At 38.9% G+C, this 17,938-nt stretch overlaps 1 protein-coding gene across 2 annotated transcripts in view; it reads right to left on the bottom strand.

Annotated features, from left to right (window-relative positions):
- ZNF652 (zinc finger protein 652) overlaps positions 1 to 17,938 on the bottom strand; it is a 31,927-nt gene that overhangs the window by 6,186 nt on the left and 7,803 nt on the right. The window contains exon 2 of one of the 2 annotated variants that reach the window (XM_010585478.1): positions 1,075 to 2,219. In XM_010585478.1, the coding sequence (XP_010583780.1) occupies positions 1,075 to 1,980 (906 nt within the window). In that variant the 5' untranslated portion in view covers positions 1,981 to 2,219. The remainder of the gene's footprint in view (positions 1 to 1,074; positions 2,220 to 17,938) is intronic. The other variant, XM_010585479.1, reaches the window with a different exon arrangement.

The following is a 17,938-nucleotide window of genomic DNA, read 5'->3' as shown; positions in this document are numbered from 1 at the left end:
AAATCTTTCTGGTAAAACTCATTGGACAGACAAAAAACTTGTTGCCCTACAAACTCTCAACATTTCAGCTGCACAAAAACTGAACTCAAGCTGCTTCATACAGGCAGCGGGATTATTTCAGAAGTAGGTGGCAACACTGTGCCTAGTTTAACAAGGCAAAAAAAAGCACGTTCTAATCGCCAGATAAAACAACAGTGCCCCCAGTTACATGAGAACATAGATGCCTATGAGCAAAGTACAAACCGCAGATGAATCAAACTCTGAAACTCTTTCCACAACTTAAACTTTAAAATGGTTCTATTACAACACAGCCTTCCATTGTTGTATAAAATTAAAAGCTGCAAATCTTCTGGTGAGAAAGACCAGAGATCTTTAGATTATCAGTGAGATTTACTGAACTTTTTACACTGGGAAAAGGGCAGGCTCATGAACAGATTTAGTCCCTGAATTCGTACACTTTCATAGGCATACATGAACACTACTGTATATTGCCTGTATATAATTATAGGATTTTTAAAAAAGCTACATTTTAACACAAGTTCAAATCCTGACTTCACTAGTTTCTCTCTCACCTGCTTGCCTCTCTGGTATTTTAAAAATTTCTGATTCCCATACTAGCAAAGTGCCATAATTCCATTCTCCCCTGAAACCTTACCTGGACATACTCTGTGACTGAGTTTCAGGACACTGAAACACTTTGAACTTTAAAGCTAGCGAGAGCTGCAGGTGCTCAGCACCTGAAGAAGGAGGGTTTATCCTGTCAAAGTACTTCACTGCAAATGCACTTGTTTTCAGGCCAGTTACTCTTGAGTCTGACATTTGTTAAAGTAGCTTTGCGTTTTCCCCAGCTCGTAGTTAAATACTAGAGTAACTCTGCTAAAGCAGATGTCAGTTGTACACTCTGTTCCCTGCAATTTACTTCTTTTGGAAGACACCAAAGTGTTGATATGTAGAGACAAGGTCTCGGTCAGAACCTGGTCTGTGCAAAAGATTTCCCCCTCTGAAGTGTCCACTAGCTGTATCCAGGGCACGACAGAAGGTATGGAAATCTGGCAAGCAGGTGAGCAAACCTACCTGGATATTTTTTTCACAGTCTGTTTGCTGGTGAAGGGACAGCTCACTTTCTAGAACAAATTTCTTCCCACATTTGTCGCAGATCTGCATGCGCCTGTGAGTGACGTTCATGTGCTTCTCCAGGTACCAGCGTGTGTTAAACACCCTGGGGCACTTCTCACAGGTTAAAGTCTCCTTCTCTTCACACTTTGATTTCTGCACAGGTGCCTTGGGCTCCTTTGCAGCTTTCTTCTTACGCTTGGGGGGCTCCACACTCTTTCTACGACCCCTTGTAGTTCTGGGTGATGGGGAAGTTGTGGCTGCTGCAGCAGATGCAGCTCTCCTTGTTCTCCTTTGTGCAACACTACCTTTTTCCACTCTTTTCTCTTTTTTCTTCTGCCTCTCATTTTCCTCATAATCATTACTGTCTTCAGTGGCCTCTTCCCCACTGTCACCCTCCTCTTCCTCACTGCTGGTCTTAAGAACAGCAGTCTCTTTGGACTGGGAGGGGACACCCTTCTCCCCTTTTGATACATTTAATGTTTGGTTGTTAAGGTTTACCTCTACTATAATCTGCTCCCTTTTGTAAGTCACTTCATCTTCCTCCTCTTCTTCCTCCTCAGAGTCGTCAGAGTTTTCTCTATCTTCTTTCACAGCCCGGACCTCTCCTACCGATCTGTTCTCCCTGAAATATGGCTGCTCCTCTCTTTCATGGAGATGTGGTTTACTCATTTTGCTGTCCACCAACACAGAGTAAGGACTTCCTGACTCTCTCTTGTATACTTTGGTGGACAGATCAAGTTCCTGGCTGGCACCATGATAAAACGTGGGTGGTACTTGACCACGGCGACTGTCCTCTTGCGCCATCCCTGCATGCGTGGCACAGTTTTCAACCAACTGTTGGCAAGAATTGGCTGTTTGACTCATTTGGGGGGCCCTAATTCATTGAGCACCTTTAATCCCAGAAAACCAAGTAAGCAGCTTTGAATCAGGATGGATTCTCAAGATCGATGCCTGTTCCATCTACACAGAATGAACAAAATATGATTCTCTGCCGGTGTTTAGCACTGATGTGTAGGTCACAGAATTCTGGTATTATGGCAAGAGCAGAGCAGTAGTAATTATTCTTCTGGAGAAAGTTGCCAATGAACCGTTGAACATTTTATCTATAAAAGACAACAGAGAAAACAAAATAAATTAAAAAAAAATCACTAAAATAATCAGCAAATTCTTTTGTTTTGAGTTTGTACAACTGGAGTAAAGCACAGGGTATATTATCAGAGCTGCATCTGCTGGGGGTGGACTGTCCTATAGCACTGTCTCAAGACAAACTGGCAGTTAAGTACAAATACATGCACCTTTTGTGGGGATCAGAACTGGTACTAGACTCATCAAGGCAATGAATATTCTCCACCTGCCAAAGATCACCGCCACCTGCCTCAACGCTGGGCCAAGATGCTGACCTGCGTTTCTCCTGGACTCTCGGGATCACTGATGGCCCCGAAACTCTGCTCTACTCCCATATGCCTCTCCATCAAACAAGGTGCATACCTCCCCAGAAATACCTCTTCTCCTTCTGTATCTCCCAAAAGGAGCCCATCCTTACCCAGAAAGAGGACATATTATACTGAACAACGTTCCATTAACGTAGATATGCATGAAGAATTTCAATGGAGACATTTTCAACTTGCAGCACTAAATCAGATTAAGAACACCATGTCCCCTGCTTGTTTCCACGTCAGAGATCCCTCATACAGCCTCTTGATTTAAGGCACTTATTCTTTTGTCTCATTCTCCCTTCCCCCAACTACTTATTCCTTAATGCAGTAGCCAAACAATATTACATTTGCTCATCTAAATTTCACTTGCAGTTATTCAAGTTGGAATTTGACCGGGACACTGTTACTTCCTCTTGCAAAAAAAAAAGCCACGTGATCCCTAATGAATACAAGTAATCAGTCTCTCGCATCTATTTTTCACCAGGACAATTAGATTTTGGTAGCACTGTATTGCAACATCAAGCCAAGATTTTTGGCTGTGCAGATCAAATCAGAAACACATTGGAACTCCTGACCAAACAGCATACACAGAGCTAAACCTGTGACTAGAGGGTGCAGAAGAAGAGAATTAAGGACAGAGCCTAAGAGACATCCCATGACTAGAGGACAGACAAGGGCCCTAACAGAAAATGGATGGATCGAGCAGCTAAATATGAAGAAAACTGGATCCCCACTATCAGAATCTGAACATATCCTTGAGGCTATAAGCTTAGGCTAAGTCCAGCAGACAGGTATAAAACACTTGGATTTCGCAGAATCATATGGCCATTTTTATTAGTAGTATTCTTGAAGCAACAATAAAAACCAACCAACCTAAAGCAGTATTACAGACATGAATTTTTATAATAAATTTCCTTCCACACCATACTGAGTTAAAATACCCTCCACACTACAAATGTGGTAACTTCCATCCAAACATGTTTTCATATGATTTGTATGTTACAGTTTCTATTTTACTCTTCCACCAGAAATTTCCCCCTTTGAAGTGAATTTAATTGAACAGGAGATGAACGTACCAATGGTCTCAGTGGTTTGAATAATAAAGAAGACTGAACTGTTGCCCACAATCTTTGTGAAGTGACATGCTGGGGAAAGTGACAGACCAATAACCAGTTGTCCGATTACCAGCTTAAAAGCAGATTCTTAAACAGTACTCCAGTATTTCCAAATGCACTCAAAAAGCACCCTGAATACGCCTGACAGAGTGACCTGCAGACAGACTCACAGCACCGCAACACCAGGGTTTATTCCTGCTGCTGGATACTTGCTCCATGCTCAGCAGGGTCTCAGGTTCCAGCTTCCCAGCTCCAGAGGTGAGGCAGGAAGACGAGCACCAAGACCCAGCTGGAACAGGAAATACGTGGAGACGGGTTGTTAACACTGGCTTGTGATCACAACTAATATTCAGATGGAAAAGCTAGTAAATAATAAAATAAACTGGTTGTGATTGCAAGCCAAAATTAACAAGCCTATACCGAGGAAGGCCCTGAGAAAGCAGTGGGCACGATGAAATCCAGTTTAGCTTTTCCTTTAACAAATTGTAATAAATTATTCAGAAGCTCAGAAAAATCACTATGTCACGTAGAAAATGATACCCAATTATTTCCTCAGCCTATTAAGCATCTCTCGCAAGCTGCACAAGTAAATCAGGAAGGCTACCAGAATGCTGCTGCTAGATCACCAGAAAAAGCAAAAAACTTGTCATGAAAGGGAAGCTTTACTTCCACCCCCCATTTACTGAATGTCACAATATTCTCTTCACATATCCTGCCACCATTTCACCTCTGCTCATTTAAGGAATATTTAATAAACCACTTTGTATGAACAGAGTACCACTTCAAATAAAAACAACAAAGGGGCTTATTCCGAGTTATCAAAGCTATTTGGTTTTAAAACCACTTCACTCTGCAGAATCAGTAACCTACTTTCACTTTGAATACACCGCCTGCTACCCTCAAGGGACCTGCAACTTTCAAACAACATTATTTAACAGTCAAACAGCTGGTAAAGCAAAGCCCTCTTTATACATTTAATACCATCAACATACTTCATAGACTACTGACAGTTCTGAGAGACAGTAGTTTAAATACTGCCCAAAATATTATAATGGAAGATTTTTTCCCTTAAGTTTCTAATCCCAAATGTAAGAAAGCAGCATTTGGGTGTTTTTATTTTTGCTGCCCCACCCCCCTTTTTTTAAAGGTGAATCCACTTTTTTTCAAAGCTGCTAAACAGCTTGGGCTCACAGAATGAATTTCAGCCATAATACAAAAAGGGAGAAATACAGGTTCAGATTAAAATGTAAAAAGGATACACAATTTCAAAGCAATTTTTGAAGAAGCCTATCTAGACATAAAACTGAGGAATAACTGTATTACAAGCATAGAGTGACTCTATGAGGTGCATGCAACGCTTGCAATCAAAGACCATACAAGAAAGGTTTGCAAGCCTATGAATGTTAAAGGCTCAAACCCAGGAAAAAGTACAAAAAACTTGAAGACAAATGCGTAGGTGGAGGAAGCATGTGTATGTGGGAGCAACACTTCATACAATGCTTTCGCTACTAGTAAAGAAAAACCGCATTTCTTCACATTATCTGTACTAAAAATAGAACAATTTATAGCAGAGAGCACAGGCACAATTACCTGCCCCAACTTTGGCTCAACAGATGCCTTGAAATCAGCACAGACCAAGCGCAATATACTCAGAGGTTAATGACTTTAAATTACATGTCCTTAGTTTGCCCTCAGAGAGGGACCAGCTTGACAGCCTGGCTATCTCATATTTTCGTCTAACCTGTGCCAAGGACATACAATTTGACTTCTGGCAAGCATCCGCCAGAAGCAGACACTGATGTAAAGAAACACAGCTTCTTCCAGCTTTTGTAGTAAGTCAAGTGGTTGCACAGTCATCTCTGCCTATCAAGGCTCCCTGTGAGCTACTGACCCCTGCATGGCCTACAGCTGTTTGCCTGCTATCACAAACAGGCTGCCAGCTCCACAGATGTACACTTAACTGCTCATTCTTTCTGCCTGCATGTTTCTGGTGGCTCCCATAACGGCAGAAGAGGCACTTCGGGGCACTCCACAACCAGCGATGACCCTGCCACTCCTGGTCAATGTGACAGTGGCCTAATTTTTTTTATTTTTTACCAGTTTAATCACTGCCCATAGAAAAGTTATCAATATTAGCTCTGAAAATTGACAGACGCTGGTCTTATTCACTTTGCTGTAGGTTGGCAAGTCTAGAAGCATTGCAGGCACAAGGGTGATTTGTCTACTGACACAAAGATGGCACTGTATTGATTTATTACTTAGTTAACATCTGGAAGTTCCCCCCACTCTTCCCAGATAGCCATAAGGACCAGAAAATGCCTTTAAAAAAATACCTGTGCCTCAATTCACAAATCAGTGGCATTTGCTTGTGTAAGTTTTAAGAGCTTGGGGCTTTCCCGCAGCTCACCTACTTCTTGCATGAAAAGTGAATACTATGAAAGAAGAGATTGCGATAGTCAATGTCCCACATTAAAAATGCATTAATTTATTAGCCATCCATTATTTTCTTGCTTTGTTATAAGACAGCCTTTCAAGACAGGCACCGAATATAAGTTTTTGTTTCTGTTTACTAGCCACTTGTACTAGACTTCACTTCCAACTTGGTACAGTAAGAAGTGTTCTCAACCTTAATATAGCTCACAAGACACCAAGACAAAATTATTTCTCCAGAAGTATACGGCACCTAACACATGGGGGAACCTGAGCCACAGCTAACGCTGCGGCACTGAAATACCATGCACCGTAACAAGCATCACAAATTATTTGCACACTTCCTTTACAACACAAGACCTGTAACATCACACAAGACAACCCCCCAAACTTCTTTTTCTTCCCCTCTTCAGTTTAGAAGCAGACAGATCTCAGTTTAACAGCAGCTTTTAGATGGATACAATCAAGAGGCATTGTGGGGAATTAACAGGTTTTCCACTCTACCATTTAGAAGTTTGATCATCTTGAAATTTGACGTTTTCTTTTCCATAAAACAAGACTTCTCTCAGACTACAGTTAGAAAAAGTTAAGAAAAAAATAACTGGTAATAATTAAAGGCAATGCCATTTTACATATACATTAACAATCTGAAGTTTTTAAGGATCCTGGACGCCTTTCTGTTGGAAGCTACAATCCAGCAGCTCCATTAAGTCCTGGGGCAACCAGATTTGCACTCAGTTTACAAGTGGTGAAACAACCATGTGCATAAATAAATAATTTACATTATTTAAGATAATGGGCCAATTTCAAACTAGTCAAGTAGTTGTTGAAGAAACTATACTCAGAACAGGAGTAAGACAGTGGTTGCTGGTTGGGGGGATTAATTAAACACAGTTCCAACATTATGCCAAACCTGGGGCACATTACAGTCTGGCTGCCACCCAAATTTCTAACCAAAACTGGAGCACCAGCTTCCCCGCTTCATTTCTACTCATCAGGTAGAAATTTCTAGTACAGCTAAAACCTATGTGAATTCAGAATGCTAGCGTAGCTCAACCCTTTCTAAAAGGCAGTACCATTTTAAGTTAAATGCTTTCACACTTACTAGTCACATTATTTGGATACAGAAGAAGTATTATAACTATGACAAATTGGCATGGGTTTATTTTGGAAGGCTGATAAGAGAATGCATCACTCTGGTAAGTATAAATGTAGATGTAAACGTATAAATGTGATTTTTTTCACTTTGTTTCTGTTAATATTAATCAGTGTTACCCATTAATCAATTTCAAGTCATCAATTTCATCAGCAGACAGGACAGAAATACAAGAAAATGCATCAGAAAAATATAATTTTCATTACACAGATACAACTTAGCTTTAAGTATACTACCCAACACAAAGTTCTGCTGTATTTTTCCTAAAAATAAAAAAACATTAATGCTTTCTCACTACAACTCTGCTCTAGGAAATCCTTAGGTACCATGAATTCTGAAAAGCATATTCGCAAGAAATAACCAGAGATTGCAATGTGAAAATACAAAATGTTTGACTAAAATGGTCCACTCACCTACAGTTCAACACATTATCAGTATTTCAGAGGACATGAAAAAAAAAGGTTTCAATATACTTGCGCAGTTTGAAGAACAGGTGCATGAAACAGAATAGTGCACAGGCACAGCAATTCCCAGTTAGTGGGAAAACACATCTGGTACAAGTTACATCATGTCAGCGGATAGTAATCAGGACTATAACACAAGAGGGAATTATTTATATCATTGTACAATCATTCCTTTCTTGTGCATCTCAGCTGCTTTATATGCAAAAAACCTGAAAATATGTTCTTAAGTGGTAAGTTTTATGTCAAGACAGAGCCACAGTCAGCACATCCTCACAGTTTTTGCATTTCTATGGGTAAGTACTCAAGCCTGCCTTTACCCATGTAAATGCAAAATAAAAAGACTGACTGCTACTAACGACCTAGTCTGTTATCTGCTAGACCTCAAGGGACAGCTTGTAACACCCATCTAAGAGATGGTATCTGTAATAGGTTCACGCTTAGTAGAGCTACAAAGGAAACGAGGGAAGAGTAATCCTATCTACTGTATCAGAAGGACAATTTTGTGCAGCTGACACAGACTTTAGGAATCTGGTGTAACATGGCAAGAGGATATTCGGAAACAGCATTCACAGCTCCTGGGACTGTTCTGTGAAAAACAGAAAAATCATAACTCTCTTCACTGCAAGCTCAAAATTCACTTGAAACAGATTTTCCCATCAATGTATATAAAAGATCAGACATAAAATGGTGTGTGGCACTGTGGCTTGTATTTTGGTGAAATTAAAGTTATGCCACATATTTGGGCATCTCTGTCTCAAATGGATTAGTCTTGGTACAACTAAGCAAACCGACATGCACATCATAAAAACCCAACAACGCTGGCAGTAACTGAAAGTATTGCAGCGAGTCTTGGCACGGAAACAAAAGACTGGAGAGTGAATAAATACTGTCTAATTCTTGAAGTAAAGGTCTGGGCAGAAGTACGTTCGACGGGGCGGTATATGAAAGCCTGAAGATGCAGTACAGCATCTAGACTGTCCCACCATCCAGTTACTTTTTTCGACCACTCCTAAAATAATCTATGATAGGTATCTCGCTAACTCAGCAGGCAACATATTTTCACTGTATGGAGCTGGCTATTTGCCTTTAAGTATTTAACAGTGTAATGGAAAATGAAGCAGACCATATTTCCAATTCCAGAAAAATGCCTTATATAATATCCTGCAGCTAAAACATAAAAACTATGATAAAAAAGCTTCAGGCTTTTTCCATTTCTTAAGATGAATTATTTGGCTCTATCTAGAAGTTTGGTTTGAGGGACAAAAGCTTTCAAACCAGTGATTTCCAGAACCGTGAATCTGGAATTTTTTCAAGCATTATCTCCACTGAAAATAGTTTAAAAGGTTGCCATTTCAGAATTCAGCAGCATTATAATCCCTCAGCTTTTGCAATAAACTGAAAGATTTCTATTGGCTATGAACTAGTTTTAGCTATGACAGCCATAAACCTCAACATTTTTCTTTTACTAGGCAAAACCATCTTGAAAGAAGTTCTAGTACACCACGATATACAGTCAAATTAAAAGTCTAAGTTTTCCTACTACTTTAAATATATAAAAATTAAACACATGTGACTGAATTAGGAACTTCCTTGTATTCAAATCTGTTGTGCCTCATCTGTATCTTTCAATGCAAAAAATAGAAAACAAGATTAAACCACAACCAGGTAGTTGCCACTTAACAGTAGTCATTCACATGTATACACCTTTCACATTTATTACTTTTCTGTAATTGTTTGGTAACTTGAAGACAATATATGAAGCAAAAAAGCTTATATGACCACATTAACAGATCATCTGTCCCTTCAAATTTGTATACTCATCAAAATATGTGCCAGAAGTTCAAAACTACCCACTGCTATGATACTGAAGGGCAATTGTTTCACCCATTAGCCTACTCTTTGTTCCAAATCACTTTTTATTGCCTAGTTTTCGTCTTTGTTCAGTGGCAAGATTCCTTTTTGCTTTAAAAACACTTGCTTTCATCATTATCTGCTCACATATCTTGAAGACTAGTAAAAATTGCACTAAGATTTTAAACTGGCCATTTATATTCATAGACGGCAGTGATGACACTTATTAAATACCAAACTTATTCTAAGATTGCAAGTGATTGCACTAACAATATAGGCTACACACAAAGCCATATTAAAACAAAAAGGAAATCTATCATCAAGATCTGTAGTTTGGGAAACAAAAGTTAGCATTTTCCCTCTCAGAGAGGAAGAGTGGAGAAAGAGGCACTAGATGTTTATCAGTGTCTTTAAATATGTAGATGTGATCAGTTGAGAGCTCAAAAAAATGTAAATGGTCTGTCCACAAAGTAAAGCTGACAGGTATAACTTCCACCTGGACATTTATTCTGGAGGAAAGGTGTTCTTCCTCGGTTTAAGCTGACAGTACCAACTTGGCAAGAAATAAATAAACTTTTATATCCAGAATAGACTTACCTCCTCTCCTAGCAAGCCCCAAAGGAGACCTTTGCAAATATGTAGAATGGAGGTAACAATCAAGTTTTGTATTTTTTAAAGAAGGGTTCAGTTTAAGAAAACTCACAGAGAGGTTCACTTATTTGCTTACAGCTTTTTGTTGACCAGCCTGTACTACACATCACAGCATGTAACGTGCTCCTGTATCATTTATCTTTTACAGTGTAATAATGGAATGTTTAAAATAATCTCATCTGAGCCGAGAGCATGATGTTACACACATGCTTTACAGAGTCCCTCAGTCACAGTTTAATGTAGTTTTTAAAAAACATTTTGATTCATTTCCAGTCTACCAGTTTATCTTAAAAAAAAAAACAAAAACAAAAAACACCAAACCTGCTAAATATTTTGGAACTTTGCCGAGAGTGGTATGTAGTAGAAAAAGATTTAAATAGCAAAATCTTCTTTGGCTTCACAAAGTGTGAATTTGATCTCTCCAAAATAAAGTTTGTTCTTCTCACATCATTGGAATGTGCTTACGGATAGGTTTAAAATCCTCTCCATTTTTCATTTACAGCTCTTTACACACTAGATAATTTTGACTTTGAAACCAGCAACAAGTTTGTAAAAACCACCATAGCAACAAAAAAGCTTGCAGCAGCTGCACAACTGCCCTCTGCACAGTGGCAGATGCACTAGCTAGGGAGCATGACTCACCACTCTGGTACTGGTAAATGCTGTGCTGATGGAGAATTAACACAAGGAGCTTTCCCTTCTTTTCCTTACCTGGGCTTCTCTTAGCATCTCCTCCTTTCAAACTGCCCACAAAACCACACCTGCATGTGCCTGTAGAGTTTCAGTTTTATAACTTCTAGCAGCGTTTTAATTACTGAATCGCCAAACACTACTCGGATCAAGCCCAGCTAATCTTGTGGTTAATACAAAGATGATACGTACGTTCATGCAAGCACAAATCACCAGGAGAAGTTTAAGTAATCTACTGTTGACAAAAGTCTAAATGTGCCAATACCAAAACTATACTATTGTTAAGTGTTTCTTCTTGCACAATGTCACAACGCTCCTGTAAACCCTGAATAACCATTCGGTATGGTTATCTTCCACTGCCAATTACTGTCTCGTTTTGAGCTACTGAATCTTCTGAAACATTACACACAGTTTGTTTTAGATGCATACATAATGTAAACTTTCAGAAAAACAGACCTTCTTGCTTTTGTAATATTTACCAAATTTAACAAAGCACATTTAACACCACACAGATTTATCAACTTCCAAGAAATGCTAACCAAGTAACAATACTTCAACAGAACTCCTATTTGCACATATTCTACCTTTGCAAGTACATTCAGCGCTCTCCCTGAAGTTACCAGGGATAGACAGGGAGATATAAAGCTGTTCAGCAAGTCTACGCGTGACCAAAACAGACACTGTACCACAGCAGCAGTTCATTTCAACCTTCACATGTTTTACAGTTGCAATTCTCAAGCATACCCACTCTTCCCACTGATACAGTGGATTTTCTTCCCAGTTTTCCCTCTAATTCATTATGCAGCTATGGGCAATGCAGCTAAATACAAAGCTATCTCCACTTTGTATTTAAATTTCCTTCTGGGCAAAGTGAGGACAATTATCAGTGAAGGCCAGCATTACTTGTTCACTTCAATCTGATCTAAGTCTGTGTGGCTGCCAAAGGAGGCAGTACACTCTTTCCCTATTTATATGCCAACACCAGCATTCTTATGGTTGCAAGGCGAGATGCCTTGGGAAATCAGTCTGCCTGGAAAATAACCATTCCTTGGGATAATTTTTCAGCTGGATCAGTTCTCTGAACCAGCTAACTGTGCAAGTTCATGAATACTACCATCCAAGATTTTGCTTCCTGAAATAATCAATTTGTTCTACAGGTGCAATCTGGCTTTCACCTTCCACAAAATACCAAGGTAAGAGGAACCAGAAGCACAGTAACAAATTTGTGGAAAAAAATCTGAGGATGATGCTTAAGAATTGAGGTTGAAAAAATAATGTATTTTCAAGAACCTGTAGCAAACAGGAATTTTTCTGAAATGACTTCAGCCTTTGCATAACTCATGCTTTCATTTAAAAATAAGTTTCTAATGATTATGAAAACATTCTTAGATATGAGTTCTCTCTCCTTACTGACATGTTGTAATCTAAACCCACAGATTTAAGAACAGTAGGATCAGAGTTATAGGCTTCAAGTCAAATCCACATCTTGGCAAAGCTCTGAACGAAGTATCACAGAAACCACCTCAGGACCTACTTACTCAGTGGTGCACGAGTTCCAAATCTCAGCAATGAGATGCTGCCTTTACAGCAGCCAGCAAGTTTCAAGATGAGAGGGAAAACACTTGAAAAAAAAACCCAAACTTTTATTTTCCCTCTTGGCAAAAAGGCACAATGGTTACTTAACTTCCTAAGCAAGACAGGGAATAGCATCTCAGTAAGAATCTCAGTAAGATTGGGGTTATTTGTGCAAAGGGAGAGTGAGAAAGAAAAGTGTCCGCTGACAGCAAGGATAATTAACTTCATCTTATTGTCTGAATTTAAAGTGCTAGGAGTGTGGGATAATAGAAGTTGGTTGTGCACAGGAGAGATTATTTTAAATTATTTTATAGCAGCATAAGTGGGCTAGGTAATTTATCAAAGATAAGTAGAAGATGGGATCCTTCATCAAGAAATCTGCAGCTTAGAGGAAAGGCCATGAAAATCTAAAAGAGGGGAAAGAAAACAGACTACTTTAGGAAACAAGTTTAAAAAAAGGCAGTAGAAAACAGTGTAATAAAGAAAGAGTAAGGTGAGGGGACACCAAACAGGAAAACAGAAGTATTGAAATGAATTTAGAAAGGTACAAGTGGAAGAAGAAAAGTGCAACCAGGTATGTGTTAAAACAAAACTGCCTGGCAAAAAGTTGCAATTACATTCAGGACATAATTTTTCTCAGACCTTTAAACTGCAGTCAGTATGGCATTTCACTCTGACTAATAGATTTTGTCCTGCAGCTAGTAAGTGTGAAATGAATGATTCAAGACATGCACATTACAATAAACCAAACTAGATTCTCAGCAGCCATTTTTACTATTACATGACACGGGCATGTTTCTGTCTCTGCTCAAGACTTCTGAAGTCACATCTATATACCACAACTTGTATTGTCCTAACGTCAAACACCTATGCCAACATAAGCCCCTCATAAAGTGACATGCAGTTAAAACACAGGAAATCTAAGCACAGTGCATGTCACTTAACAGGGAACTTGGAGAATTTAGTACAGTGAGAAAGCATATAAAATATACTGAGGAATGGCAATGCATCTGACCCCATCATTTATGTAAGAAACACCTCAAATTTTCTAGGCTGAAAAAGAAAAAAAGGGGAAGTTACTGGAATTAAGGACAGAGATCCCATCATGGTATGAAACAGTATAGTTTGTTAGAAAAGACAGAACCAGAAAGCCCACAGAAGTATGAGCAGGAAGGAGAGTTTCTTCTTTAAAACATATGTAGCAAAAAATATCCAAAAATGTTACAGTGACACAGGTAGTTGACAGTACCTGCTACATGTTAGGCTATTGGACACTAAAAGCAATCAGGCTTTTTGTTAGAAATAGTCTGCCTTCTACCATTAAAATTCACAGTTGTCACCGTATGTAATTTGTCTTCAGACAGCACTATTAAGACACATTCCATAACTCTCTTTTCATCACATAAGCACTAAAAAGGCTTAAATAAGCATGACCTGCAAACAACTGTGGAGTTCAGAACAGATTTTTACTGTCTTCCAAGAGACTAGTGAGCCATAGGAAAAGCAAAGTTCTAGTAAGCTTTCTGCACCTGCAAGATTCAGCCATGCTCCAACTCAAATATTTGCAACTTTTTGTGTACAACATTCCCATAAAAGAAGGTATGTGGATCAATGGATGCTTGTCTGTAAATTTGCAACTATAAAACTTTCCGCTTGTAAAAAACAAGAAAAGCTCTACTACCTTATCCTACCAGGCCATCTGTCTTTGCAGTGTTACCGTGAATATTCCTCCAAAATTCCAGCTGAAAAACTTTTTGTTCACTTGTATTTAGTACCTGGGACAGAATGAAATTGGCTTAACAGGTTTTGCCTCAAATGTTAATATGGATCCTAATTCCACTAACCTATCTTCAAAAGCAGGCCCGCTTGCCTTTCACATTACACTCCTAAAATCACTTTTCCACTGAAAGAATCAAGTTTCAAAACTTAAAAATACACAAACAGCACAGCGATACAGCATAAAGTGCTGGTAGCTGCTCAGCATAGCTAAATGTTTCTCTTGAGTGAAAACTACTAGTCTGAAACCTCCTCAGGGAAGGGTGTCTGAAAGTGTCAAGGCAACTAATGCAAGCTGCTTGTGTTAATGAGTTTAAGCTGCTGGCACCAGAGCTACCGCCAGAGTTTCACTGCCTATGCAATTGTTTTTCAGGAGGGAGCAGCAACCTAAAAATCACCAATTTAAGATTACTTGGAAAATTAAGCATTTGTGAAGGTAATTTGGAAATTAGATACTAGAAGTTTAGGTTATAATGAATGTTTCAACTGAACTAGGAAAGTCTGTCTGATATGCTTTTACTAGTTGTGAGAGCTCCATGAATTCTACTTCAGAGTTATAAGCAAACCCCACCCACTTTCCAAAATACTGAAAATGAAGATCCTGCAAAGACTCAGGATGGTATATAATTTTACTCACGCTTACTCACTTACAAGGGTGTTTAAACGGAGTTTGCAACTTCAAGGACAAATCATATTTTTATTAAAATGTTCTTAAAGGCATACAATTTGTCACCTCTACACAAAACATCCTTTCATGTTAAAAGATTAGTTATTTAGATTTTTGATACAATAAAGGAGTTATTGCAGAGTTTTCAAAATACATAAGTCTCGTATTTACAGTGGAAAGAGGTGGAAGTTAGGCATTTAGATCCGTGGAAAGAACAGGTTAAGAACTACACATTCTTACTGGAAAACACTGAAATAATTCAGCCATGCCTCCTCAGCTTGAGGAAGCTCAAGACATTATAGGGTGATGTCAACTGTGGACAGTATCTGCTCACTGACTGCATTAATATTTAAAGTGTATAACTTCATGATAATAAAATGACCTCCACATAAACCCCCACGTTTTTTCCAACTATTGTGGGGGAAAACCCCCAAACTTTAGTATCATAAGATTCTGAAAAGACAAATAGCACATATTTAGCAAAATGTAAACTAATGTTATTTTAAAAACCAAAATTATATTCTTTAAAATTTACTTCATCTTCCATTTAAAATAAAAGCCAAGATCTGGATTTTGTAGGGAGAGAGCTGTTTCACAGCAGAATACAGTAAGAGATCAGCTGTTCTGTGCTGTAGGAATTTAACCAAGGGAATGGTTATATTTTAACACAATAATAATCCACACAATCAGGTTGGTAGAGAACATATCAATCTTCTCAATTGGTTGGTACTTCCTTCCAATTATGTCTCTCTCTTTTGTGGGGTTAGAAAGAAATTTATTCTTTGATAAGGCATATTATAGTGTGCCACAGAGAAATAGGTCACTGATGACATGCAGTTTTGTAATCACCTTAAATATACCTATGCCTATCTCAAATATGCTATTGGTACACCACTCTTCCATTAGGCACCGATATGACACGTGATATCAAGACTGGAAGATGGTATCTTGCTTGCTGGAAATATCTATTTAATGCAGTTGTATGAACTCAAAGAGGACTCTTCCCAAGTCTTTCTCACATGGACATCTCATGCTCTAGGTGGTATGACACCAGAAAAAGTATGTTTGACCTATAAGCAATTTCTTGTACATATAAAGACTTTCCATCTTTAGATAAAATTGCATCTCTCCATCTGAAATTTCCACATTCTATGATTCTGGCAAAAAGAAAACAAACAGAACATCCCAGTATCTTGCACTTGCAACAGAACCTGACAAACTGCTTTTATAATTTAGCCCCTACATATACACCTAACCTTTCATACAAAACTGCTGAAGAATTTACTCTCCAGAAAACATCAGTTAAAGGCTTCCTGTATCAGTATTAGATGAGAAGAAATAATAATATAATCAATTAAGTCCTTTAAAAAAAGTTCACAATAGTCTATAATGCCAAAGCCTCTTTTGATCATGTAAATATTTGAATGGTTTTTTTTACAAGTATTACAAATGCTGAGCCACAAAACATGTATTGATCTTCCCAAATCTCAATTACTGCAACTAAATCTAAAGTAGCTATAAATATTAGTCACTAAATACTAGATAAAATTATAAATAAATTCTTAAGTCTCTGACATCCTACTAAATGCAATCGCTTAGTTAGAAAAATAAAAAGCCTTCATGATTTTGCACTTTTCTTTCAAACACATCCTGTCTGAAAAAGCTTGCAAAATTTCTATCCCTCAGCTACACATTTACACTGCGAGTTTACTCTATATCTCAACTTTATTATCAACATCTAAATTTAAGTGTGGGCTGCCTGGGGCAGGGATGGGGCTCTTCATTCATTCAGCACAACAACCATAGGGCAAGTGCTTGATTAATCTCTAAAAAGCAGGAAAAAATGCATCTTACATGCAGGTAGAAAGACAGATAAAGGGGTTTCAAATAGGTACCAATGAGAACACTAGACCCATATAAAGGATGTAAATGATCTCTTACCATGAAATACTAGATCCTTTCAAAATTACATTTTGCAACTCCACAGCCCATTTAACACGACCAGTGTCCACAGTCCTGCATCTATAAAATGCGTTTCGTTAATACACACCAGATACCTCAAGAGAAAGAGTGCCCAACTTCCACATGTGAACAATCAAGCTGCAGTCAATCAGCACAGTGGCAAATCAAGGTGCACCAGACCATCCTTCACAAATCAATGCTCACACATTACATCTCCTTTATTCAGCGCGCACACACATACCCCACCATCATTCTCTTGATTCACCGCGCATACACCACTGTCAACAAAGCATGTGCCAGTTGCCATTCCCAGAACAATACAGCTCAGGTCATCCCCTGAAAAGATAAAAATGCACATTCCTCACATCCTTTATGTCTACAGTACTTCCCTCGCTTTGACTTAAATCACTTCTACCGCACAAGATGCCAAAACTCAGTTGTGATTAAAGACACTTACATAATACTATTAAGACCAAAGAGATACGCTGTCTTGAAGCATATCTTTTCATTCTAACAATACCTGTACCAAGACATCCACAGGACCGAAAGTTGCACAGAAGGCACTTAAAACAAAACCCAAAACCCTAAGGCGCACATACCACAACATCTGTCCTGAGAGCAAAGAGAAGGGGAAGATACCTAAGCAAAAGGCTGAAGAAAAGAGAATACATCTGATTTTACAGCTGATTTTCCCCTTCACACGCCTAGACCCAGAACCCGCAACTGTAAAAGGTAACATTTCATTTCCTCACCTACCCAATGACAACTCCGGTCCCAGAAGCGAGTGCATTTAAGAACCGCGTTCCCTCCTAACAATCGCGGACCGTGCACCATCGTGGCGGCACAATTAGCAAATGACAAGGAGAAAGGAGAGGGCTGCCAGTGACCCCCACACCTCCATGCCACCACTCCGCGGGAGGGGGCTGGAAAGCAAAGCCAGAAAGCGAAGAGAGATGTGGAAAGGCAGTCCAACACAGCCAAATGCAGCAAGATTTTTTTTTTTTTTTTCTTTCCCCCACTTGCTCCCCTGCAACTCACCTTCCCTCCCC

The sequence above is a fragment of the Haliaeetus leucocephalus genome, unplaced genomic scaffold (genome assembly GCF_000737465.1).
Source record: "Haliaeetus leucocephalus isolate CR32 unplaced genomic scaffold, Haliaeetus_leucocephalus-4.0 Scaffold110, whole genome shotgun sequence".
Classification (NCBI taxonomy): Eukaryota; Metazoa; Chordata; class Aves; order Accipitriformes; family Accipitridae; genus Haliaeetus; species Haliaeetus leucocephalus.
Note: the sequence above shows the minus strand (reverse complement) of the source record. Positions and strands in the feature narration are given on the sequence as shown.